The sequence below is a fragment of the Scyliorhinus canicula genome, chromosome 9 (assembly GCF_902713615.1).
Source record: "Scyliorhinus canicula chromosome 9, sScyCan1.1, whole genome shotgun sequence".
NCBI lineage: Eukaryota > Metazoa > Chordata > Chondrichthyes > Carcharhiniformes > Scyliorhinidae > Scyliorhinus > Scyliorhinus canicula.
In genome coordinates this window covers 86,834,215-86,859,823 of record NC_052154.1, presented here as the reverse complement: position 1 = coordinate 86,859,823, position 25,609 = coordinate 86,834,215, and the positions used below count along the sequence as shown (strand labels likewise).

Genomic DNA, 25,609 nt, shown 5'->3' with positions numbered 1-25,609 from the left:
GAATCAGAAGGTGATGGTCCTATCCCAAGACTTGGGCACATAGTCTACTCTCTTCGCACTGCACTGTTGGAGGTGCCTTCTTTTACATGAAACACTAAATTGAGACTCTCTTAGGTGGATAGCAAAGATTGTTTGAGTTAGTTGATCTTCAGTAGGGAATGTTAAAGTCTTTCTGGAGGATATTCTAGAAACTACATTGAGACAACCCAAACCTACTCTGGTAGGACTCTGAGAGCTTATAGAAAGAGACTTTCTTCCCAATCCTGGCTGAACTCAAACTCAGATCTCAAAGCTGAGAATGCTTCCCAAAAGTGTAAAATACATGCACTTTATAAATAGGGGCATGAAATACAAAAACAAAAAAGCTCCATAAACCCTTGGTTTAGCCTCAACTGGAGCTTTGTGTCCAGTTTTAGAACATAGAACATAGAACGATACAGCGCAGTACAGGCCCTTCGGCCCTCGATGTTGCACCGACATGGAAAAAAAAACTAAAGGCCATCTAACCTACACTATGCCCTTATCATCCATATGCTTATCCAATAAATTTTTAAATGCCCTCAATGTTGGCGAGTTCACTACTGTTGCAGGTAGGGCATTCCACGGCCTCACCACTCTTTGCGTAAAAAACCCACCTCTGACCTCTGTCCTATATCTATTACCCCTCAATTTAAGGCTATGTCCCCTCGTGCTAGCCACCTCCATCCGCGGGAGAAGGCTCTCGCTGTCCACCCTATCTAACCCTCTGATCATTTTGTATGCCTCTATTAAGTCACCTCTTAACCTTCTTCTCTCTAACGAAAACAACCTCAAGTCCATCAGCCTTTCCTCATAAGATTTTCCCTCCATACCAGGCAACATCCTGGTAAATCTCCTCTGCACCCGTTCCAAAGCTTCCACGTCCTTCCTATAATGAGGCGACCAGAACTGTACGCAATACTCCAAATGCGGCCGTACCAGAGTTTGGTACAGCTGCATCATGACCTCATGGCTCCGGAACTCAATCCCTCTACCAATAAAGGCCAACAGACCATAGGCCTTCTTCACAACCCTATCAACCTGGGTGGCAACTTTCAGGGATCTATGTACATGGACACCGAGATCCCTCTGCTCATCCACACTACCAAGAATTTTACCATTAGCCAAATATTCCGCATTCCTGTTATTCTTTCCAAAGTGAATCACCTCACACTTCTCCACATTAAACTCCATTTGCCACCTCTCAGCCCAGCTCTGCAGCTTATCTATGTCCCTCTGTAACCTGCAACATCCTTCCGCACTGTCTACAACTCCACCGACTTTAGTGTCGTCTGCAAATTTACTCACCCATCCTTCTGCGCCCTCCTCTAGGTCATTTATAAAAATGACAAACAGCAACGGCCCCAGAACAGATCCTTGTGGTACGCCACTCGTAACTGAACTCCATTCTGAACATTTCCCATCAACTACCACTCTCTGTCTTCTTTCAACTAGCCAATTTCTGATCCACATCTCTAAATCACCCTCAATCCCCAGCCTCCGTATTTTCTGCAATAGCCGACCGTGGGGAACCTTATCAAACGCTTTACTGAAATCCATATACACCACATCAACTGCTCTACCCTCGTCTACCTGTTCAGTCACCTTCTCAAAGAACTCGATAAGGTTTGTGAGGCATGACCTACCCTTCACAAAACCATGCTGACTATCCCTAATCATATTATTCCTATCTAGATGATTATAAATCGTATCTTTTATAATCCTCTCCAAGACTTTACCCACCACAGACGTTAGGCTCACCGGCCTATAGTTACCGGGGTTATCTCTACTCCCCTTCTTGAACAAAGGGACCACATTTGCTATCCTCCAGTCCTCTGGCACTATTCCTGTAGCCAATGATGACCTAAAAACCAAAGCCAAAGGCTCAGCAATCTCTTCCCTGGCTTCCCAGAGAATCCTAGGATAAATCCCATCCGGCCCCGGGGACTTATCTATTTTCACCTTGTCCAGAATTGCCAACACTTCTTCCCTACGCACCTCAATGCCATCTATTCTAATAGCCTGGGTCTCAGCATTCTCCTCCACAATATTATCTTTTTCTTGAGTGAATACTGACGAAAAGTATTCATTTAGTATCTCGCTTATCTCCTCAGCCTCCACACACAACTTTCCACCACTGTCCTTGACTGGCCCTACTCTTACCCTAGTCATTCTTTTATTCCTGACATACCTATAGAAAGCTTTTGGGTTTTCCTTGATCCTACCTGCCAAAGACTTCTCATGTCCCCTCCTTGCTCGTCTCAGCTCTCTCTTTAGATCCTTCCTCGCTTCCTTGTAACTATCAAGCGCCCCAACTGAAACTTCACGCCTCATCTTCACATAGGCCTCCTTCTTCCTCTTAACAAGAGATTCCACTTCTTTGGTAAACCACGGTTCCCTCTCTCGACCCCTTCCTCCCTGCCTGACTGGTACGTACTTATCAAGAACATGCAATAGCTGTTCCTTGAACAAGCTCCACATATCCAGTGTGCCCAACCCTTGCAGCCTACTTCTCCAACCAACACATCCTAAGTCATGTCTAATGGCATCATAATTGCCCTTCCCCCAGCTATAACTCTTGCTCTGCGGGGTATACTTATCCCTTTCCATCACTAACGTAAAGGTCACCGAATTGTGGTCACTGTCTCCAAAGTGTTCACCTACCTCCAGATCTAACACCTGGCCTGGTTCATTACCCAAAACCAAATCCAAAGTGGCCTCACCTCTTGTTGGCCTGTCAACATATTGTGTCAGAAAACCCTCCTGCACACATTGTACAAAGAACGACCCATCCAATGTACTCGAACTATATCTTTTCCAGTCAATATTAGGAAAGTTAAAGTCTCCCATAACAACTACCCTGTTACTTTCGCTCTTTTCCAGAATCATCTTCGCCATCCTTTCCTCTACATCTCTAGAACTATTAGGTGGCCTATAGAAAACTCCCAACAGGGTGACCTCTCCTTTCCTGTTTCTAACCTCAGCCCATACTACCTCGGAAGAAGAGTCCCCATCTTGCATCCTTTCTACCACCGTAATACTGTCCTTGACTAGCAGCGCCACACCTCCCCCTCTTTTGCCCCCTTCTCTGACCTTACTAAAGCACCTAAACCCCGGAACCTGCAACAACCATTCCTGTCCCTGCTCTATCCATGTCTCTGAAATGGCCACAACATCGAAGTCCCAGGTACCAACCCATGCTGCCAGTTCCCCTACCTTATTTCGTATACTCCTGGCATTGAAATAGACACACTTCAAACCACAGACCTGAACACTGCCGCCCTCCTGCGAAGTCAAAACTGTGCTCCTGACCTCTCTACTCTCAATCTCTCGCACCCCAAAACTACAATCCAGGTTCCCATGCCCCTGCTGAATTAGTTTAAACCCCCCCAAAGAGTACTAACAAATCTCCCCCCCAGGATATTGGTGCCCCTCAGGTTCAGATGTAGACCATCCTGTCTATAGAGGTCCCACCTTCCCCAGAAAGAGCCCCAGTTATCCAGAAATCTGAATCCCTCCCGCCTGCACCATCCCTGTAGCCACGTGTTTAATTGCTCTCTCTCCCTATTCCTCATCTCACTATCACGTGGCACGGGCAACAACCCAGAGATAACAACTCTGTTTGTTCTCGCTCTGAGCTTCCATCCTAGCTCCCTAAAGGCCTGCCTGACATCCTTGTCCCCTTTCCTACCTATGTCGTTAGTGCCAATGTGGACTACGACTTGGGGCTGCTCCCCCTCCCCCTTAAGGACCCGGAAAACACGATCCGAGACATCACGTACCCTTGCACCTGGGAGGCAACATACCAGACGTGAGTCTCTCTCGCTCCCACAAAATCTCCTATCTGTGCCCCTGACTATTGAGTCCCCAATTACTAATGTTCTACTCCTTTCCCCCCTTCCCTTCTGAGCAACAGGGACAGACTCCGTGCCAGAGGCCCGTACCCCATGGCTTACCCCTGGTAAGTCGTCCCCCCCACAAGTATCCAAAACGGTATACTTGTTACTCAGGGGAACGACCGCAGGGGGTCCCTGTACTGACTGCTTCTTCCCAGTCCCTCTTACAGTTACCCATCTATCTCCAGTCTTTGGTGTAACTACTTCCCTGAAGCTCCTATCTATGACCCCCTCTGCCTCCCGAATGATCCGAAGTTCATCCAGCTCAAGCTCCAGGTCCCTAACACGGTTTTTGAGGAGCTGGAGTTGGGTGCACTTCCCACAGATGAAATCAGCAGGGACACTGACGGCGTCCCTCACCTCAAACATTCTGCAGGAGGAGCATTGTACTGCCTTCCCTGACATCCCCTCTAGATTAAAAAAAAAAAACAAGAAAAAGAAAAAGAAAGGAAGAGCTTACCTGATATTACCTCAAACCCTGATCCCGCTGAAAGGTAAGCAAATTTAAAGGCACTCACTCACCTTCACAACAGGCCCCTGCTCCCGCTTCCCAACCACCGTGGGGTGGGGGGGTTGGTTAGAGGAGGAGGTAGGGTGGGAAACACTCACAAAGTGTTTCGGGTTTAACTGTCACTTGCCAACAGCCCCTCCACAAACCACCTTCAACTTAGGCTGACCTCACTGCACGTATGCAAATTTCCCCAGAACAGCTGATCAGTAGCTCTGCTCTGCTGCCCTCTGCTGGTTGACGTCATAGTTTTGGACGTCATAGTTCAAGAAAGATGTGAATGCACCATGGCGCTGAGGACCCGGGTTCGATCCCGGCCCCGGGTCACTGTCCGTGTGGAGTTTGCACATTCTCCCCGTGTCTGTGTGGGTCTTACACCCACAAACTCAAAGATGTGCAAGTAGATAGATTGGCCACGCTAAATTGCCCCTTAATTGGAAAAAAAAAGGGAATTGGACAATTATCGAAGAGATAATATTTGCAGGCTAGGGCTACAGGGAAAAAGTGGAAGAGTGGCCCGAGGTGAGTTGTTCTTGCAGAGCTGGCATCAGCCCCCTGTGCTGTAAATATTCTATGATGTATTGATGTTCTGGATACTGGGTCAAATGAAAATTCAAGACTCGAGGCTGATGGATTTCTTCAGTAAGGGAACAAAGGTGGATAAGTGAAGTTGAGATGTAGATCAGCCATGACCTGAATAAATTAAAGAACAGGCGCAAGGTGTTGAATTTCCTACAGCGATTTGTACCTTTGCTGATTTTTCACGTCCTTACAATAAAACTAATTCTCAAGTGACCCTCCATCCGTCATCTTGGTTCCAGTAGTTGAACGTCACCATAGAATCGTAGAATGCCTACCGTGCGGGAGGAGGCCATTCGGCCCATTGAGTCTGCACCGACTCTTTGAACAGTCACACTACATAGGCCCAATCCCGGGTGCCATTCCTGAAATCCCACCCTAAGGTCATGGCCACTCCACCTCACCTGCACGTCTTTGGACTGTGGGAGGAAACCAGAGCACCCAGAGGAAACCCAAGAGACACTGAGAGAAAGTGCAATCTCCACACAGACAGCCACCCAACATCGGGATTAAACCCGGGTCCCTGCCCCTGGGAGACAGCAGTGCTAACCACTGTGCCACCGTGCAGTTACACTGGGGTAAGTGAGCTTGAGCGATCGTAGCAAAGCTTACCATGTGCCAGATTTGTGTGAAAGTAAAACTACCACCTGTGTGTCACTCGGTGAGGTTCCTTCCTGAGCAGATCATTAAAAGGGAGCTGCCCCCATCATCCAAATTAGAGCCAGACCAAGTAGCCCAAAATCAGGAAGTACTTTTCCACACAAAAACCTACGAAACTGTAGAATACTCTCCCATAAAAGTGGAAGCAAAATAATGCTGCTGGAAGTCTGAACTACAAACAGACAATGCTGGATACACACAGCAGGTCTGGAGCATCTGTGGGAGAGAAACAGAGTTAATGACTCAAGTCTGTGTGACTCTCCTTCAGAGCTTTTCTTTCTGCACCAATGAGGGAAAATGTGGGTGTTATGGCTCTGGGATGCCATCGCAGCATGAGCAATTCCACTTGTATGGCAGAAAAAATACTCCATTTATTCCATGGCTCATATTTGTCGGTTTCAACTGAACACATTATAGTTCAGGAGAAGAGTTAAACAGACTTGAAACATTAACTTGGCTTCTCTCTCTCCACAAGTGCTGCTGGACCTGAACTTTCCAGCACTTTCTGTTTTACTTGTAGAATATTCTTCCCCAAAAAGGCTGTAAACGCTGGGGCGCAATTGAAATATGCGGTTCTTTGTTAGGTAAGAGCATCAAGGGAGATGGAACAAGACTGGTAAACATCTTTCAAATATTGATAAGGTATGGTCCAGTTGAATTACAGATAGGCTCGAGGGGCTGAATGACCTCCTACTGTCCCAGTAGGTATGGTACCATAATGCTTATGTTATTTAACTAATGACCTGTACTGGACTAGTAAGTAGTATGCAAGAAATAGAAACAAGAGTGAGCCAAAAGGCCTTTCAAGCTTATCCCGCCATTTAATATGATCATGGTTGATCGTATAATAATAATAATATTTCTTATTGTCACATTAACACTCAATGAAGTTACGGTGAAAATCCCCTAAGGTACAAAGTAGCCAGAGACACGGATTCAATTCCCGGCTTGGGTCACTGTGTGGAATCTGCACGTTCTCCCCGTGTCTGCATGTGCTCCGGTTTCTTCCCACAGTCCAAAGATGAGCAGGTTAGGTGGATTAGCTATGATAAATTGCTCCTTAGTGTCCAAAAGGTTAGGCTGGGTTATGGGGGCAGGGTGGAGGTGTGGGCCGAGGTCGGGTGCTCTTTCCAAAGGCTGGTGCAGACTCGATGGGTGGAATGGCCTCCTTCTGCACTGCAGGGATTCTATAATACCACAAAAGAAATCTGCCACCTTTACACAGTCTGACCTAGATGTGACTTCAGATGCACAGTAATGTATTTAATTCTTAACTGCCTCTGAACGTACCCAATAAATCATTCAATTGTATCAAAATAGCTTTGAAAAACACTAAGAATAAACCAGACGGACCACCCAGCATCAAACTAGGCTCCGGACACTTATTTCCTGCTGCCGTTTCAGTTGATGTGGGTGGTGAGCACTACATCCCTGATTGTTCGCCAGTGATCTATCTTACTTTCTGCTTCTTTGAGTCGACCTCTTAGCCACCGATCCATTGGTGAGTATCACACCTAGATTAGCACTAGCGAGTGATGCAATACTATTAGACACAGTGAAACTCTCAGAGCCGGTGACCTCTGGAATTAGGAAGAGGCACGCAATCACAAATACATTCATCAGATACATAGACCCCTCACATTAACCACTCTGGTCACAGACACCCCCTCTCCCCCGCCCCCCCCCCCCCCCCCCCCCCCCCCCCCAACCACTCTGGCCAAGCCTCTTAACAGTTACACCTCTACTCCAAAACAGTACTCACCTGCACTACTCCTCCACTGCCGACACCACCACTCCTCTGGTCCATGAGTCACTGTAGGCCATCAGCAGTAGAATTGTATCCAACCAGAATCTATAACCTCATGCCACCAGCCATACCAAAAAATGAGGTGCCTGTAGTGATCTGCACATCTGTATATACACAAGGTGTTAATGCAAATACACTGGAACTAAGTAATCACTAGAGGGAGCACTAGAGAGGTATTAAATCAGGGGTGGGCAAACTTTTCCGTGCAAGGGCCACATTCAGAAATTCACAATTCACAAAGGGCCGCATAGTATATTAAGTAAAATAATTACTTCACCCGGTTATGATTCTGGGCGCCTCATATAGAACATAGAACAGCACAGAACAGGCCCTTCGGCCCTCGACGTTGTGCCGAGCAATGATCACCCTACTCAAGTCAACGTATCCACCCTATACCCGTAACCCAACAACCCCCCCCCCCATTAACCTTAAAAAAAACATTTTTTTTAAATTTTTTTTTTTTTTTTTAAATTTTTTTTTTTTTAAATGACTTGGTGGGCCGCAGAAATACCTTTGGCGGGCCGCATGCGGCCCGCGGGCCGTAGTTTGCCCACCCCTGTATTAAATAGACAGACGGGATCCAGGATCTCATTCTTCACAGGAACTGCTGCTAGTGAGCAGGACACAGTCAGACAGCTCACATGTAACATCTAGTATAAGCTCATATATCGCCGTTCCTTCACTGACACTAGGTCAAAATCTTGGAACTCCCACCCGAACGGCATTGTGGGTATACCTAGAGAACATGGACTGCCATGGTTCAAGAAGGCAGCTCACCACCACCTTCTCAAGGGCAATTAGGGACAGGCAATAAATGCCGGGCTTGTGTACGTCAGCCATATCTGATGAATAAATAAAAACATTTTGCTTAGAAAGTTGCACCAAAACATTCTTCTCAGACAGAGGAAGTTGGAAAGCAGGTTGGCTAAATACCAATAGCTTCCAGTCACATGTGTGAGAGTGGCATCAGCAGGAGTCAGTAAGCAGCTCTAGGCCTAAGACAGTTGGTATTGATTCCAGTTCCTGAGATTATTTTTGTTGTTTTGTAGGATGTGCTGAGGAATTGGTACGCCAGGCTGCCCAGTATAGTGGAGAATGTTGACGCATTGGTCAGGAATACCGAGGAATGTGCACAAGCTTTTATCAAAGGTAAGCAAGGCTGCAGTGGAAGGCCCAACTGCCATCTGCATTATCTCAAACTCTCCCTGTGGAAAAGGCACCACTTTGTGTAGTACTACCAGAAAGTTCCAGGTAAGATTCCGGATAAAGTTGCTTCCCACAGTGTTACTACATTACAGAGGCCAGGATGTCTCTTTTAACCTCTGACCTGGCCTGGGTTAGATTCAGTCTCTAGCTTAGGTGGGTAATTCTTAGTTATTCACCCAAACCAGAGACTGAATCTCAACTCCTGATTCCCCAAAGTTAACAAAAGTGCAAGTGTAAGTTAACAAAACAGTTACTTGCTAATCTGTGCTGACCTTTGGAGAGAGGGACCTTTTCAGGAACAACCTGATAATCCTTGTGTCTTGTCAGACTCTTCTGCTCAACCTAATAGCATTTGACAAAACTGCAAACTTCAGACAGATCTGGCTCCTCCCATTAATTGCATCATTTGTATCCCACGAAGATGTCCCATCATCTGCTTAACAAGAACTAAATACAATCCCTCTCCAAGGAATGTCGAGCAATCACAACAATATCCCATTAGACATTTATATGTAAACAAGTAAATGGTTAAAATCAATCATCACCTCACCTTTTATGACTCCTATATTACAGCTTTCGTAGACACACTGCCTGTATATATTTTAAAACAGAATTTTTAGTAACATTACTGCCACAAACAGTAAATGTAATCTATAACAATTTCTACATTCATCACAATCTATTTGTCTATTGGGATTTAGGAGAGGCACATAGTCTCAAATATATTTGCCAGCCAAATAGCCCCCTCACATTAACCACCATCCCATGGCCCCTTAACATTAACCACTTAACCTGTTAATAATTTAAAAGTTCACTTATTCAAAAAAATACTTATTTCTTACCTTTTATCATATTTAATGTAGGCAATGATGCTGGCAAGTTGATTCTCTTATCGGACATGCACATTTCTCGCTCCTTCACACACACAGGGGCTGGTTTAGCTCACAAGGCTAAATCGCTGGCTTTTAAAGCAGACCAAGCAGGCCAGCAGCACGGTTCGATTCCCGTACCAGCCTCCCCGGACAGGCGCCGGAATGTGGCGACTAGGGGCTTTTCACAGTAACTTCATTGAAGCCTACTCGTGACAATAAGCGATTTTCATTTCATTCCATTTCACATAAACACACTCTCACCTTGTTCCCTCACCCACACACTCACATCTCTCTCTTACAAATACAAACACACACACACCTCACTCTCACTCATCCTTCTCACACAAACACACACCATCTCACATAAACACACACCTTCTCACACAAACACACCCCATCTCACACAAACACACACCATCTCACGCAAACACACACCATCTCACGCAAACACACACCCTCTCACACAAACACACACCTTTCGCACACAAACACACACCATCTCAAACACATACCCTCTCACACAAACACACACCATCTCACGCAAACACACACCCTCTCACACAAACACACACCTTTCTCACACAAACACACACCATCTCAAACACACACCCTCTCACACAAACACACACCCTTCTCACAGAAACACACACCTTTCTCACACTAACACATACCCTTCTCACACAAACACACACCCTTCTCACACAAACACACACCATCTCACACAAACACATACCCTTCTCACACAAACACACACCCTTCTCACACAAACGCACACCCTTCTCACACAAACACACACCATCTCACACAAACACACACCATCTCTCACAAACACACACCATCTCACACAAACACACACCCTCTCACACAAACACACACCATCTCACACAAAAACACACCATCTCACGCAAACACACCATCTCACGCAAACACACACCTTTCTCACGTAAACACACACCATCTCAAACACACATCCTCTCACACAAACACACACCCTTCTCACACAAACACACACCATCTCACACAAACACACACCCTTCTCACACAAACACACACCCTTCTCACACAAACACACACCCTTCTCACACAAACACACACCCTTCTCACACAAACACACACTCTTCTCACACAAACTCACACAGTCGCGCCTCTCTCGCTCACATACTCACCCTTCTCACACACACTCGCCCCTCTCTCACACATGCACTCACCCCTCTCGCACACACTCACATCCTCCTCTCACCTACCTGAAGCCCCCGCCTCATGCATGCTTCTCCGAGGATTGAACCCCTTTCTCTCATGCATGCATCTACGAGGTCTGAACTCTTTCCCACCCCTGCTCCCCATGCACATCTCTTCGAAGCCCAAACATTCGCCCTTTCTCACACACCTGTCCATGGCCTCTCACTGCTTCCCATCACCTCTTTTTGCTGTCAGCTCCATTCTCAGCACAAATCCTCGCTGCTGCCCTCGGACATTTTTGCCCACCAATAGCAAGATGGTATAAATCAAATGGGCTAATCAGAGAAAACCTTCACGGATCACTGGATGCTGATCGGCTGGCAGTGCTTCAAGAAGCTTTGCTCAAATTAGCCTATTTTATTGCAGTAATTATTTTTGTGTAACTTGCTATTTGCGACCCTGCAATTATCGGTCATGTGACGGCCACCAGTTCTGCGGACCCCCTGGACAACCCTCACGAACCCCCGGGGGTCCGTGGACCCTAGAGGTCCTGGGGTAGAGTGAGGGGCGGCAAGGTCAAGGGAGCCAGGTGGTCAGGAGTCAGCTGGCAAGCGAGGGGGACCGGTATGTGTTGGTGCAGGGGTCAGGAGAAGGGTGGCGAGCAGGAAGGAGTCAGGGGATCAGGAGTCCACTGGGGGTCAGGAAAGGGGCAGCGAGCGGGAGGGAGGGGGTCGGTCGAAGGGCAGGGAGCGAAGGAGTCAGGAGAGGGGCAACAAGTGGTCAGGAGTGAGGGGGTCAGGAGTGGGGCAGCAAGTGGGAGGGAGTAAGAGTTTCAGAAAAGAGGAGACCTGTGAGAAGAAGCGAGCGAGGCAGTGAGGCAAATTCTGAGAAGGAGTGAGTGAGGCGGCGAACATGAGGGAGCAAGAGGGTCTGGAGAGTTAACAACTGATGTAGACAGGCGTTTCTGTGATTGAAAACGAGATTCCCGAATGGTATGTTGCCTCCCGGGTGCTCGGGTCAGGGATGTCTCCGATCGGCTGCAGCACATATTGAAGGGGGAGGGTGAACAGCCAGTTGTCGTGGGGCATATAGGCACCAACGATATAGGTTAAAAAAAGAGATGAGGTCCTACAATCAGAATTTAGTGAGTTAGGAGATAAGTTAAAAAGTAGGACCTCAAAGGTAGTAATCTCAGGATTGCTACCAGTGCCACGGGACAGTCAGAGTAGAAATTCAAGAATAGTCAGAATGAATACGTGGCTTGAGAGATGGTGCAGGAGGGAGGGGTTCAGATTTTTGGGACATTGGAACCGGTTCTGGGGGCGGTGGGACCATTACAAACCGGATGGTCTACACCTGGGCAGGACTGGAACCAATGTCCTAGGGGGTGCTTTTGCTAACACTGTTGGGGAGGTTTTAAACTAATGTGGCAGAGGGATGGGAACCAGATTTGGAAGTTAGAGGTCGGTAAAGAAGTAGCAACTAAAGCCAGTAAGGTATGAGACAATAAACTCAATGTGACTAAGAGGAAGAGTAGACAGGGAAGAGATGATGAACGCAAAGGGACAGGTGGTCTGAGGTGCATTTGTTTTAATGCGAGAAGTGTAGCAGGTAAGGCAGATGAACTTAGGGCTTGGATCAGTACCTGGGAATATGATATTGGTATTACTGAGACTTGGTTGAGGGAAGGGCAGGACTGGCAACTGAATATCCCAGGGTATAGATGCTTCAGGAGGGATAGAGAGGGAGGTAGAAGGGGTGGAGGAGTTGCATTGCTCGTCAGAGATGATATCACAGCTGTGATTAAGGAGGGCACGATGGAGGATTCGAGCACTGAGGCAATATGGGTGGAGCTGAGAAATAGGAAGGGTGCAGTAACATTGTTGGGACTTTACTACAGGCCTCCCAAAAGCGAGCATGAAGTAGAGGTACAAATATGCAGACAGATTATAGAAAAATGTAGGAGCAATAGGGTGGTTGTGATGGGAGATTTTAACTTCCCCAACATTGAATGGGATTCGTGTAGTGTTGGAGGCGTAGATGGAGCAGAGTTTGTAAGGAGCATCCAGGAGAGTTTTTTAGAGCAGTATGTAAATAGTCCAACTCGGGAAGGGGCTATACTGGACCTGGTATTGGGGAATGATCCCGGCCAGGTGGTTGATGTCTCGGTCGGTGATAACTTTGGGAATAGCGATCACAATTCTGTAAGTTTTAGAATACTCATGGACAAGGACAAGAGTGGTCCGAAAGGAAGAGTACTAAATTGGGGAAAGGCAGAGTACAATCAAATTTGGCAGGAGCTAGGGAATGTGGATTGGGAGCAGCTGTTTAAGGGTAAATCCACATTTGAAATATGGGAGTCTTTTAAGGAAAGGTTGATTAGAGTGCAGGACAGACCTGTTCCTGTGAAAATGAAAGCTAGAAATGGCAATTTTATGGAACCATGGATGACGGGTGAAATTGTGAGACTAGCTAAGATGAAAAAGGAAGCATACATAGGATCGAGGCAACTCAAAACTGATGAAGCTTTGGAAACTGATATCGGGAAAGTAGGACGAATCTCAAACGCGCAATAAAGAGGGCTAAAAGGGGTCATGAAATATCTTTGGCTAACAGGGTTAAGGAAAATCCCAAAGCCTTTTATTCATATATAAGGAGCAAGAGGGTAACTAGAGAAAGGATTGGCCCACTCAAAGACAAAAGAGGGAATTTATGCGTGGACTCAGAGGAAATGGGTGAGATTCTTAATGAGTACTTTGCATCGGTATTCACAAAGGAGAGGGACAAGACGGATGTTGAGGCTAGGGATGGATGTTTAAATACTCTAGGTCAAGTTGTTATACGGAAGGGGGAAGTTTTGGGTATTTTAAAAGACATTAAGGTGGACAAGTCCCCAGGACCGGATGGGATCTATCCCAAGTTACTGAGGAAAGCGAGGGTCGAAATAGCTGGGGCTTTAACAGGTATCTTTGCAGCATCCTTGAGCACAGGTGAGGTCCCGGAGGACTGGAGAATTGCTAATGTTGTCCCTTTGTTTAAGAAGGGTAGCAGGGATAATCCAGGGAATTATAGACCTGTGAGCTTGACGTCAGTGGTAGGCAAATTGTTGGAGAAGATACTGAGGGATAGGATCTATTCACATCTGGAAGAAAATAGACTTATCATTGTGCAGGGAAGGTCATGTCTTACAAACCTAATAGAATTCTTTGAGGAAGTGATAAAGTTAATTGATGAGGGAAGGGCTTTAGATGCCATATACATGGACTTTAGTAAGGCGTTTGATAAGGTTTCCCATGGCAAGTTGATGGAAAAAGTGAAGTCGTATGGGGTTCAGGGTGTACTAGCTAGATGGATAAAGAACTGGCTGGGCAACAAGAGACAGAGAGTAATGGTGGAAGGGAGTGTCTCAAAATGGAGAAGGGTGACTAGTGGTGTTCCACAGGGATCCGTGCTCAGACCACTGTTGTTTGTGATCTACATAAATGACCTGGAGGAAGGTATAGGTGGTCTGATTACCAAGTTTGCAGATGATACTAAGATTGGTGGAGTTGCAGATAGCGAGGAGGACTGTCAGAGAATACAACAAAATATAGATAGATTGGAGAGTTGGGCAGAGAAATGGCAGATGGAGTTCAATCCAGGCAAATGCGAGGTGATGCATTTTGGAAGATCAAATTCAAGAGCGGACTATATGGTCAATGGAAGGGTCTTGGGGAAAATTGATGTACAGAGAGATCTGGGAGTTCAGGTCCATTGTACCCTGAAGGTGGCAACGCAGGTGGATAGAGTGGTCAAGAAGGCATACAGTATGCTTGCCTTCATTGGAAGGGGTATTGAGTACAAGAGTTGGCAGGTCAAGTTACAGTTGTATAGGACTTTGGTTCGGCCACATTTGGAATACTGCGTGCAGTTCTGGTCGCCACATTACCAGAAGGATGTGGATGCTTTGGAGAGGGTGCAGAGGAGGTTCAGCAGGATGTTGCCTAGTATGGAGGGTGCTAGCTATGAAGAAAGGTTGAGTAGATTAGAATTGTTTTTGTTGGAAAGACGGAGGTTGAGGGGGGACCTAATTGAGGTCTACAAAATTATGAGAGGTATGGACAGGGTGGATAGCAACAAGCTTTTCCCAAGAGTGGGGGTGTCAGTTACAAGGGGTCACGATTTCAAGGTGAGAGGGGGAAAGTTTAAGGGAGATGTGCGTGGAAAGTTTTTTACGCAGAGGGTGGTGGGTGCCTGGAACGCTTTACCAGCGGAGGTGGTAGAGGCGGGCACGATAGCATTATTTAAGATGCATCTGGACAGGTATATGAATGGGCGGGAACAGAGGAAGTAGACCTTGGAAAATAGGAGACAGGTTTAGATAAAGGATCTGGATCGGCGCAGGCTGGGAGGGCCGAAGGGCCTGTTCCTGTGCTGTAATTTTCTTTGTTCTTTGTTCTTTGATGTGGCGGTGTGTTTAAAAAAAACATACTGAGCACGTGCAATTCCCTTAGACTTTTTAGTGCACGTGCAGAAACCACGCTAAAATGAAAATGGAGACAAGTGTTATTCGGGTAACTTCCGTTATCTGCGCTAAAGCAAAAAACACTATTCAAACACACTTAAACCGCGTCATCTAAACACTCTGATTCCTGTTAACTGGCCAACTTTGTATCCATACAACTATCACTTTTATTTCATGAGCTTTAACTCTGCTGACAAGTCTGTTATGTGGCACTTTATCAAACACCTTTTGAAAGTCCACAGACACCACATCAACAGCATTACCATATTCAACACTCTCTGTCTTCTTATCAGAAAACTAACGCCAGTTAGTTTAACACTACTTCCTTAAATAAATCCACACCGGCTTTCGTTAACTAACCCACATTCATCCAAGTGGCAGTTAATTTTGTCCCAGGTTACTGTTGCTAAAGGTTTTCCCATCACCAAGGCTGAATTGACTGGCCCCTAGTTGCTTCTCTTGAAATTTGTCACTTGCTACTTTCGAACTGGTGTTTGTCATGTGGCGGCCACCAGTTCAGCGGACCCCCTGGGTTTCTCTTTTATCTTATCCTGGTTGAATAAAGCTGTGCTTTTGAAAGTCTCCAGTTCACTGGCACCACCTCAGTATCTGAGGAATATTGGAAGATTATGGCCATTCCTTCCACAATTCCCACCCTTCCATCCCTCTTGTGTCCTCTGAATGTATCGCATCCGGCCCTGGAGACTGATCAACTTTAAGCACAGCCAGCCTGTCCAATGCCGCTATCAATTTGTAGCCTACTCTGTGCCTCATCTATCTTCTCTTGCACCAAGACTTTGGTAGCATCTTCTTCCTTGGTAAGAATGGATACAATGTATTCATTTATTCCCTCAGCTCCATACGTAAATTCCCTAATTGGCCCCATCTTTCCTTCACTAGCGTTTCACTATTTGCATGCCTGTCAAAGAGGGAGAGAAAGTGTGTACTTTAAAGTGGATAATCTGTGTATTTGACAGGTGACCTCTCTTGGATCGGCCAGTGCCTGAACACCTATTGGCAGCAGAAGAAGTGCATGGCTCCCGGATGTGAGCCATCTGCCGTCCGACACATAATGGCAGTCCTACGCCCCCACGTGCACGGGCAGAGCTTGGCTGGGGCGGGTGGCGGTGGCTTCCTTTACCTCCTGACCAAGAAACCTCGACAGAAGGAGGCAATCGAGAGGATACTGAGAGCGAGTGAGGTAGGACGGTCAGCTGTCACTGAAACCCTCCCACATTGCACCATTGCTGTATCTATTCCCACAGGGCTCCAAACTGCTTCAACCTCTTGAGAATTCAGTCACAGCTTATGTTATCATTTATTGTGAGGGGAATTAATTACAAAAGTAGGGAGGTTATGCTTCAGTTGTATGGGACACTGCTGAGACCACATCAGGAGTCTTGTGTACAGTATTGGTCTCCTTATCGAAAGAAAGGTATAAATGCGTTAGAAACAGTTCAGAGAAGGTTTATTAGACTAATACCAGGAATGGGTGGGTTGCCTTAATAGGAAAGGTTGGAGAGGTTCCATTTGTATCCACTAGAGTTTAGAAGAGTAAGAGGCAACTTGATCAAAACCATTAAGATCCTGAGGGGTATTGACAGGGGGGATGTGGAGATGATGTTTCCTCTTGTGGGAGAATCTTGAACTACTGGTCAATGTTTCAATATAAGGGACAGGATTCTCCATCCCGCCACACCCATTTTCTGCCATGGCTCACCCCCGCCGGCAGCCGGATCCTCCGTCCCGGCAGCCAGCCAATGGGGTTTCCCAGTGTGGTCACCCCCACACCATCGGGAATTCTGCAGGCGTGAGTGCGGCGCCGGCGAAGCGGAGGATCCCACCGACAGAGAATCCTGCCGAAGGAGTTACTCATTTAAGATGGAGATGAGGATAATTTTTTCTCATGAGGATTGAGAGTCTCTGGGACTCTCTTCCTCAAAAGGCAGTGGAAGCAGGGGGCGAAATTCTCCGACCCCCAGCAGGGTGGCCAGGCCCGCGATCGGGGCCCCCCTATCAGGGGGCGGGCCAGTGCCCTGGGGGCACTCTTTCTCCTCCACCGCCGCCACGGCCTCCGCCATGGCGGAAGCAGAAGAGAAACCCACAGCGCGCATGCGCCAGTGGTGACGTCAGTGGGAGCTGGCCGCTGACGTCACCTCCGGCGCATGCGTAAACCGGCGAAAGCCTTTCGGCCAGTCCCGCTGCCGGGCGGCAGGCCTGAAAGGCCGCTGGCGGCGGTTTTTGCGCCAGTCGGCGTGGTGCCAATCGCTCCGGCGCGGGCCTAGCCCCCAAAGGTGCAGAGAATTCCGCACCTTTGGGGAGGCCTGACCCCGGAGTGGTTGGCACCACTCCCCTACGCTGGGACCCTCCGTCCCGCCGGGTAGGGGAGAATCCCGCCCAGGGTCTTTGAATATTTTTGAGACAGAGCTGGATTGATTCTTGATTAACAAAGGGTTGAAAGGTTATCGGGGGTGGGCAGGAATGTAGGGTTGAGGTTACAATCCGATTAGCTATGATTTTTTTTGAATGGCGGAGCAGGTTCAGGGGCCGAGTTTCCTACTCCTCCGAATTCGTTTGTTCGTATATTTTCCCAACACTATGATCTTGGGATTCGGAAATGCAGGAACTTTGATATGACTGTTTACATGATGTGATCTAAACCCTCACATACTTTGAGCAGGATGATTGTCGTAGATATTGTGTGATACAAGGGAGAGGGTGTAATTAATCTTTGCCAATTGTGAAAAATGGCTTCAAATAAATCGGAGCCTGATTTACCTCCCGCCATATTTTCCATTGTAGTACACAAATTTCACCCAAGGTGACCAGTGTTGGGAATGCCAGTTTTTTTTAAATTTAGAGTACACAATTCATTTTCTTTTCCAATTAAGGGATAATTTACCGTGGCCAATCCACCTACCCTGCATACCTTTGGGTTGTGATGGTGAGATCCACGCAGACACGGGGAGAATGTGCAAACTCCACACAGACAGTAACCCAGGGCCAGGATCAAACCATGGGTCCTCAGCACCTTGAGGCAGCAGTGCTAACCACTGAGCAACCGTGCTGCCCTAAAGGGGAATAAGAACATAAGAAGAACATAAGAACTAGGAGCAGGAGTAGGCCATCTGGCCCCTCGAGCCTGCTCTGCCATTCAATGAGATCATGGCTGATCTTTTGTGGACTCAGCTCCACTTTCCGGCCAGAACACCATAACCCATAATCCCTTTATTCTTCAAAAAACTATCTATCTTTATCTTAACAACAATTAATGAAGGAGCCTCAACTGCTTCACAGGGTAAGGAATTCCATAGATTCACAACCCTTTGGGTGAAGAAGTTCCTCCTAAACTCAGTCCTAAATCTACTTCCCCTTATTTTGAGGCGATGCCCCCCTAGTTCTGCTGTCACCCGCCAGTGGAAACAACCTGCCCGCATCTATCCTATCTATTCCCTTCATAATTTTATATGTTTGGATAAGATTCCCCCTCATCCTTCTAATTTACAACGAGTACAGTCCCAGTCTACTCAACCTCTCCTCATAATCCAACCCCTTCAGCTCTGGGATTAACCTAGTGAATCTCCTCTGCACACCCTCCAGCGCCAGTACATCCTCTCTCAGGTAAGGAGACCAAAACTGAACACAATACTCCAGGTGTGGCCTCACTAACACCTTATACAATTGCAGCATAACCTCCCTAGTTTTAAACTCCATCCCTCTAACAATGAAGGACAAAATTCCGTTTGCCTTCTTAATCACCTGTTGCACCTGTAAACCAACTTTTTGCGACTCATGCACAAGCACACCTATCATTTAAATAATAATCCCTTTTGCTGTTATTTCTACCAAAATGGATAACCTCACATTTGTCAACATTGTATTCCATCTACCAGACCCTAGCCCATTCACTTAACCTATCCAAATCTCTCTGCAGACTTTCAGTATCCTCTGCACTTTTTGCTTTACCACTAATTTTAGTGTCGTCTGCAAACTTGGACACGTTGCCCTTGGTCCCCAACTCCAAATCATCTATGTCAATTGTGAACAGTTGTGGGCCCAACACTGATCCTTGAGAGACACCACTAGCTACTGATTGCCAACCAGAGAAACACCCATTAATCCCCACTCTTTGCTTTCTATTAAGTAACCAATCCTCTATCCATGCTACTACTTTACCCTTAATGCCATGCATCTTTATCTTATGCAGCAACCTTTTGTGGGGCACCTTGTCAAAGGCTTTCTGGAAATCCAGATATACCACATTCATTGGCTCCCCGTTATCTACTGCACTGGTAATGTCCTCAAAAAATTCCACTAAATTAGTGAGGCACGAACTGGCCTTTATGAACCCATGCTGCGCCTGCCCAATGGGACAATTTCCATCCAGATGTCTCGCTATTTCTTCCTTGATGATAGATTTCAGCATCTTCCCTACTACCGAAGTTAAGCTCACTGGCCTATAAATACCCACTTTCTGCCATTGATAAATATACATTCACCGTGTTGGTTAATACGTTTCTTCTAATGTATCGGTTTCTCTCTTCTTCCCTGTGACATCCCATACCCTAAGTCAGGCCAGGACACTGCTGAGTCAGTCTGCCACACTGATGAGACCTGGAGGCAGACCTGTCACTTCAGCAGAATAGGAATTTTCCCATTTGGCTTGTGATAACTAGCCAAGCACGAGCAAGCTTGTTAATGCCATGTTCTAGTAAACTACAACTGGTTAAACTCCAGCAATGCCTCAGTGCAAACCAGGATTCCATAAACCCTCGGCACTTACTCAGTCTGCAGCTTTAATAAGGTGGGCATGCCCCTAAAGAGAGAGTCTGGACCCTCCATACTAAACAACCAACCCATGGAAATTTCTCTGTAACTTGGTTTGCTGAATGCATGGAGTGGTGACAGTTTCTGTCCAAACAGATTCCCAACTGTTAACAGAGAACGTTTTTTGTTTCTTTTGCTGCACCATCCCTGGCTGGGGATAGCTCACAGATGTGAACAACCCTCGAGCACCTTGTCCAAGTCATGTGCAAGTCCAAAGGATGCAAGTTGGCAGGCTCTACAACTGTGAGTGGCATCACAGTTGAGCCTGAACTTGTCCCCAACTGACCATTCAGAAATGTTGTACTTTCCAGTACTAAATAGCGGCAAAAACGGAATCCTGGACAACTTCTCCTTTTCCCTCGTCTCCCTGCTGCTATCCTTTTTGTTTATAAATTTAGAGTACCCAATTCATTTTTTCCAATTAAGGGGCAATTTAGTGCTGCCAATTCACCTACCCTGCATATCTTTGGGTTGTGGGGGCGAAACCCACGCAAACACGGGGAGAATGTGCAAACTCCACACGGACAATGACCCAGAGCCGGGATCGAACTCCCTGCTGCTATCCTGACATGATCGCATAATACTGTATAGTCTGGGATAGTCGGCGTTGTGTGGCGCAGAATCGCATCAGTGATGCTTTTACCCACTGAGCTATTGAGACAATCCAAAATACCAGAATCTTTTACAGTAATAGAATCCGAGACTCTTTACAGTACAGAAATAATCTGTGCCCTCTAGTTCTTGATGTACTCCCAAGAGGTAACAGTTTCTCACTGTTTACCCTATCTGTGTGCCTTAGAATCTTGAATCAATCTATTCAGCCTCCTGTCAACTTTTCTCTAAGGAAAAAGATCTACCCTCTCCTGCGTATCCTCATAGCTACAGTTGTTTATCCCTGAAATCATTCTTGTGAATCTCCTCTTTACTCTCTCCAATGCCTTCACGTCCTCGCTCAAGTATGGGGCCCAGAACTGGGCATAGTGTTCCAGGTGAGGCCTAACTAGTGTTTTATAGATATTCAACATGACCTCCTTACTCTTGTATCCATTGCCCTTATTAATAAAACCTCGGATAACATGTGCTTTATTAACTTATTTCTTAACCTGTCCTGCCGCCTTCAATGACTTATGTACGTTTGCACAAAGACCCTTCTTCAGAACTGATCCTTCTTCAGTCTTATTGAACTCAAAATTCTGTTTCTCTTACCACAGAAGTTGCCACTCCTACTGAGTATTTCCAGCACTCCCTGTTTTCAATCTCCCAAAAAGCTGGCGAGACTGAAAATCAATTTAAAATTTCAAAACTGAGATTGATAGGTTTTATCTGTAGCCAGAGAATTAAGGGTCATGAAACCAAGACATGGTTAAGATACTGACATGGCTGCACGATAGCACAGTCGGTAGCACTGTTGCTTCACAGCGCCGAGGTCCCAGGTTCGATTCCCAGCTTGGGTCACTGTGCAGAGTCGGCACAATTTCCCTGAGTCTGCGTGGGTTTCCTCCGGAGGAAGAACTACGGTTTTTTCTACGTTTTCTCCCTCAAGTCCCGAAAGATATGCTGTTAGGTGAATTGGACATTCTGAATTCTCCCTCTGTGTGCCCGAACAGGGGGATTTTAGACATAGAAGACATAGAACAGTACAGCACAGAACAGGCCCTTCGGCCCTCGATGTTGTGCCGAGCCATGATCACCCTACTCAAACCCACGTATCCACCCTATACCTGTAACCCAACAACGCTCCCTCTTAACCTTACAGTAACTTCATTGCGGTGTTAATGTAAGCCTAATTGTGACAATAATAAAGATTATTATTATTAATATTAAGAATGGTGGAACAGGCTTGAGGGGCTGAATGACCTCAGAATCCTATGGAACACATATCGGATGTTAGCACTGCTGTTTCACGGCGCTGAGGACCCGGGTTCAATCCCAGCACCGGGTCACTGTCTATGTGGAGTTTGCACATTCTCTCGTGTCTGCGTGGGTCTCACCCCCACAACCCAAAGATGGGCAGGGTAGGATGATTGGTCACGCCAAATTGCCCCTAATTGGGGAAAAACATAAATGGGTTCTCTAAAAAATTTTTAGGGCATTGCGGGTAGAGCTGGAAGGTACAGACAGAGGGAGCATCTCCCATGTAGTTAACAGAAAAGGTCATCTTCCATCTTTTATCAGCTCTCTTGACCCTCAGACACTGGACCCATTCTCAGTTATTTAGAGACACCTCATTTCCAGTAATGTCTACTCCTAACCCTTTCATACGGAGTTGTTTAAATGGTTTCTCAGAAATTTCTAAAATGTTACATAATTATAAAAACCTGTCTTTGCAAAATAACCCTGTTTCTCCACATCCTGTTGCTGTCCAGCCAATTGTCATTGAGGTTAAGAAGGGTCTCAATAAATGTTTATAATCTGCAATGTAACACCAGACTTTGTATCAAGTTTCCCATCTCCTGACCAGAATCCCGGCTCTCTCCAGGGAGCTATTAGTCTGGTGTTGCTTAGGCGAGGGCAAGATTATAACGGATCTGAATTCTGATCTTACAGGGTTTGGGGAACTTCAATGTCCATGAGGTGGAAGTAGATGAGACTGGGATCACGGTGTGTCTGAGGGAAACAGAGGAAGAATGAATCCTGCATGGATTATTCAATACCGCCTGATGGAATAACACTTGGATGAAACAAGAATCATGAACAAACTTTGGACTATTGCAGATGAATCAGAAAAATCACTGGGTATAATGATAACATGCAAGATAATTGCAAATCATTGGAGGTATTAACTGTTTTCATAGTAAAGTTTATTGTTGCGAAGTCAAGAGAATCAATCAATCCAGGATGAGCTACAGGCATCGGATAGAATTGGTATCGAAACAATAAATTCCATGAGAACTCAGCTGATAGTGCAACTGGCAGAATGATGTCTGTCTGAGCACTTGATTCACACTCCAGGATTTGTTATTGCATTTAGTGGCACTTGGGAGATTTCTTTATTCAGTTGCTTTTCTTTTGAAGTGTGTGGGAAATTTGACCTTTTTCATAACTATTATTCATTCTCAGCATTTGGGCATCACTGGCTGGGCCAGGATTTATTATGGCTTGCGTCAGAGGGAAGTTCAGAGTCACCCACATTGATGTGGGACTGGACTCCCATCGATCATACAAAAACACAGGTGATCTGTTTATTATCAAATCACTGTGTGTGGGATCTTACTGTGTGAAAATTGTCTGCTGCGTTTCCCACATTACAGCAGTGACTACATTTCTACTTCATTGGCTGCAAAGCGCTTTGAGATGTCCGCTGATGGTAAAAGGCTCTATACAAATGCAAGTTTTTCTTATTTCATTAGCTGCTATGAAGTGCACTAGGATTAATATTGCACTGCTGATGTCTTGACAAATACATGAATAGGATGGGAATAGAGGGATGTGGACCCCAGAAGTATAGGTTTTAGGTTAGACGGACAGCTTGGTCAGTGCAGGCTTGGAGGGCCGAAGGGCCTGTTCCTGTGCTGTACTTTCCTTTGTTCTTTGTTCTTACAGAAGAGCCAACACAAACATAATGGACTGTGGCCTCCTCCTATTGTTCTGAGGGTTTGATGATTCTCTGCTGAGACTGATATCTGTGGCATAATTTAAATCACTAAATAAAGTGGTTCGATCATCACTTGGCTGAAGATTTCTCTCGATAGTGAGCTGGTACTGTTAACAGAGCAGAGCTGAATACGATGTTAGCCCTCACTGTCTAAACAATAATTTAAAACTATCTTTTTTTATTAGTACAAAAGCTAGTTCCTTTTTTAGGAAAATCTATAAGCTCTTCCCAGTAACACGGTAGTCACACAAATAGAATCTTGGCAAAGCACTCGTGTTACGTGAATCATAAAATGATGCTTGTCTTTAGTGTTATAACATCAATAACTTTGCAACATGGAAAAAGTTAATACTATCAATGTCACTTCAATTATAATGCACCAAATTTCACAGAGCAACAGTTGACAGATATGTACAGTCGTTACGGACAATTGGTACTAAGTCATGATGCTCATTTGGAGAGCCGGTGCAGACACAATTGACTGAATGGCCTCCTTCTGTACCGTAACCATTCTGTGAGTAACACAGCCAGCCTGCTTTATTGGCCATATCACAATGACTGTTCACCCTGCACTACATTATTTAGTTTTGGAGTTTAGATTTCGGATTAATGATTAGTAGTTCGATTCTGGGATGGAGACATGAAGGTGGTCTGCCCTTCTCTTCTCTTTTAATTCTCATTTCATGGGCTTTTGAAAGTCATTGCTTTTCCTTCACTGGGGCCTGCCATTCTGATTAGCTCATTCTTTCTGTTGCTTTTTGTCCTGTTTTTCTTGTCAGTATTGTATTTTGATACTGTGAAAGGGTTAAGGTATTGACGTTGATTCTGGTCCCCATCAAATTATGACTGAACCAAGATTTGAGATGCGCTCGTTCTCAGTCTTTTGTAGGATTATTTTTATTTCATGGGATGTGACCATCATTGGCAAGATCAGCATTTGTTTTCCATCCCTAATACTCTTGAGAAGGTGGTGGTGAACTAACTGCCTTCTTGAACCGTTGCAATCCATGTGGGGTTACACCCACAGTGCTGATAGGGAATTTCCAGGATTGTGACCCAGAGAGGGAGATTATACGGCGATATAGTTCCAAGTCAGGATGGTGTGTGGCTTGGAGGAGAACTCGCAGTTGGTGGTGTCCCCATGCGTCTGTTTCTCCTGTCTTTCGAGGTGCTGGAGCTTGTGGGTTTGGAAGGTTCTGTTGAAGGAGCCTTGACAAATTGTCCGGGGGATGGGGAGAGGAAGAGAGAGAGGGTCATATCCCTTCCCCAGGCACCCTGTTTTGTTTTTTTAAAAAATAATTTTAATTCAAATTTTCAGATTTTCACAAAATATCAATAACAAAATACAAAAAGAAAAGAGGAAACAAACCCCCCCTCTTACATTAAGATAAATTAACACCCGTCATCAACAATGAACAAATATATACGCCCCTTCAGCGCAAATCAAAGAGACAACCCCCCCCCCTCCCTTGTTGCTGCTGCTGCTGCTGCTGGCCTTTTTTCTACCGTTCTGACAGGAAATCTAGGAATGGTTGCCACCTCCTGAAGACCCCCTGCACCGATCCCCTTAGGGCAAATTTCACCCTCTCCAGTTTAATAAACCCCGCCATATCATTGATCCAGGCCTCCACGCCCGGGGGCCGCGCATACTTCCACTGAAGAAGAATCCTCCGCCGGGCTACCAGGGACGCAAAGGCCAGAATACCGGCCTCTTTCGCCTCCTGCACTCCCGGCTCCTCTGCAACCCCAAATATTGCGAGCCCCCAGCCCAGTTTGACCCAGGATCCTACCACCCTCGACACTGTCCTTGCTACGCCCTTCCAAAATTCCTCCAGCGCTGGGCATGCCCAGAACATATGGACACGGTTTGCTGGGCTCCATGAGCACCTAACACACCTGTCCTCACCCCCAAAAAACCGGCTCACCCTTGTCCCGGTCATGTGAGCCCTACGCAGCAG

General features: G+C 46.1%; 1 protein-coding gene across 4 annotated transcripts in view; it reads left to right on the top strand.

Moving 5' to 3' along the window:
* Window positions 1-23,720, top strand: part of LOC119971502 (L-fucose kinase) — a 393,737-nt gene extending 370,017 nt beyond the window's left edge. For all 4 annotated transcript variants that reach the window (XM_038807112.1, XM_038807111.1, XM_038807110.1 and 1 more), the window contains 3 exons: window positions 8,518-8,617; window positions 16,207-16,430; window positions 22,604-23,720. In XM_038807112.1, coding sequence (XP_038663040.1) covers window positions 8,518-8,617; window positions 16,207-16,430; window positions 22,604-22,687 — 408 coding nt within the window. In that variant the 3' untranslated portion in view covers window positions 22,688-23,720. The remainder of the gene's footprint in view (window positions 1-8,517; window positions 8,618-16,206; window positions 16,431-22,603) is intronic.
* Window positions 23,721-25,609: the final 1,889 nt, after the last annotated feature.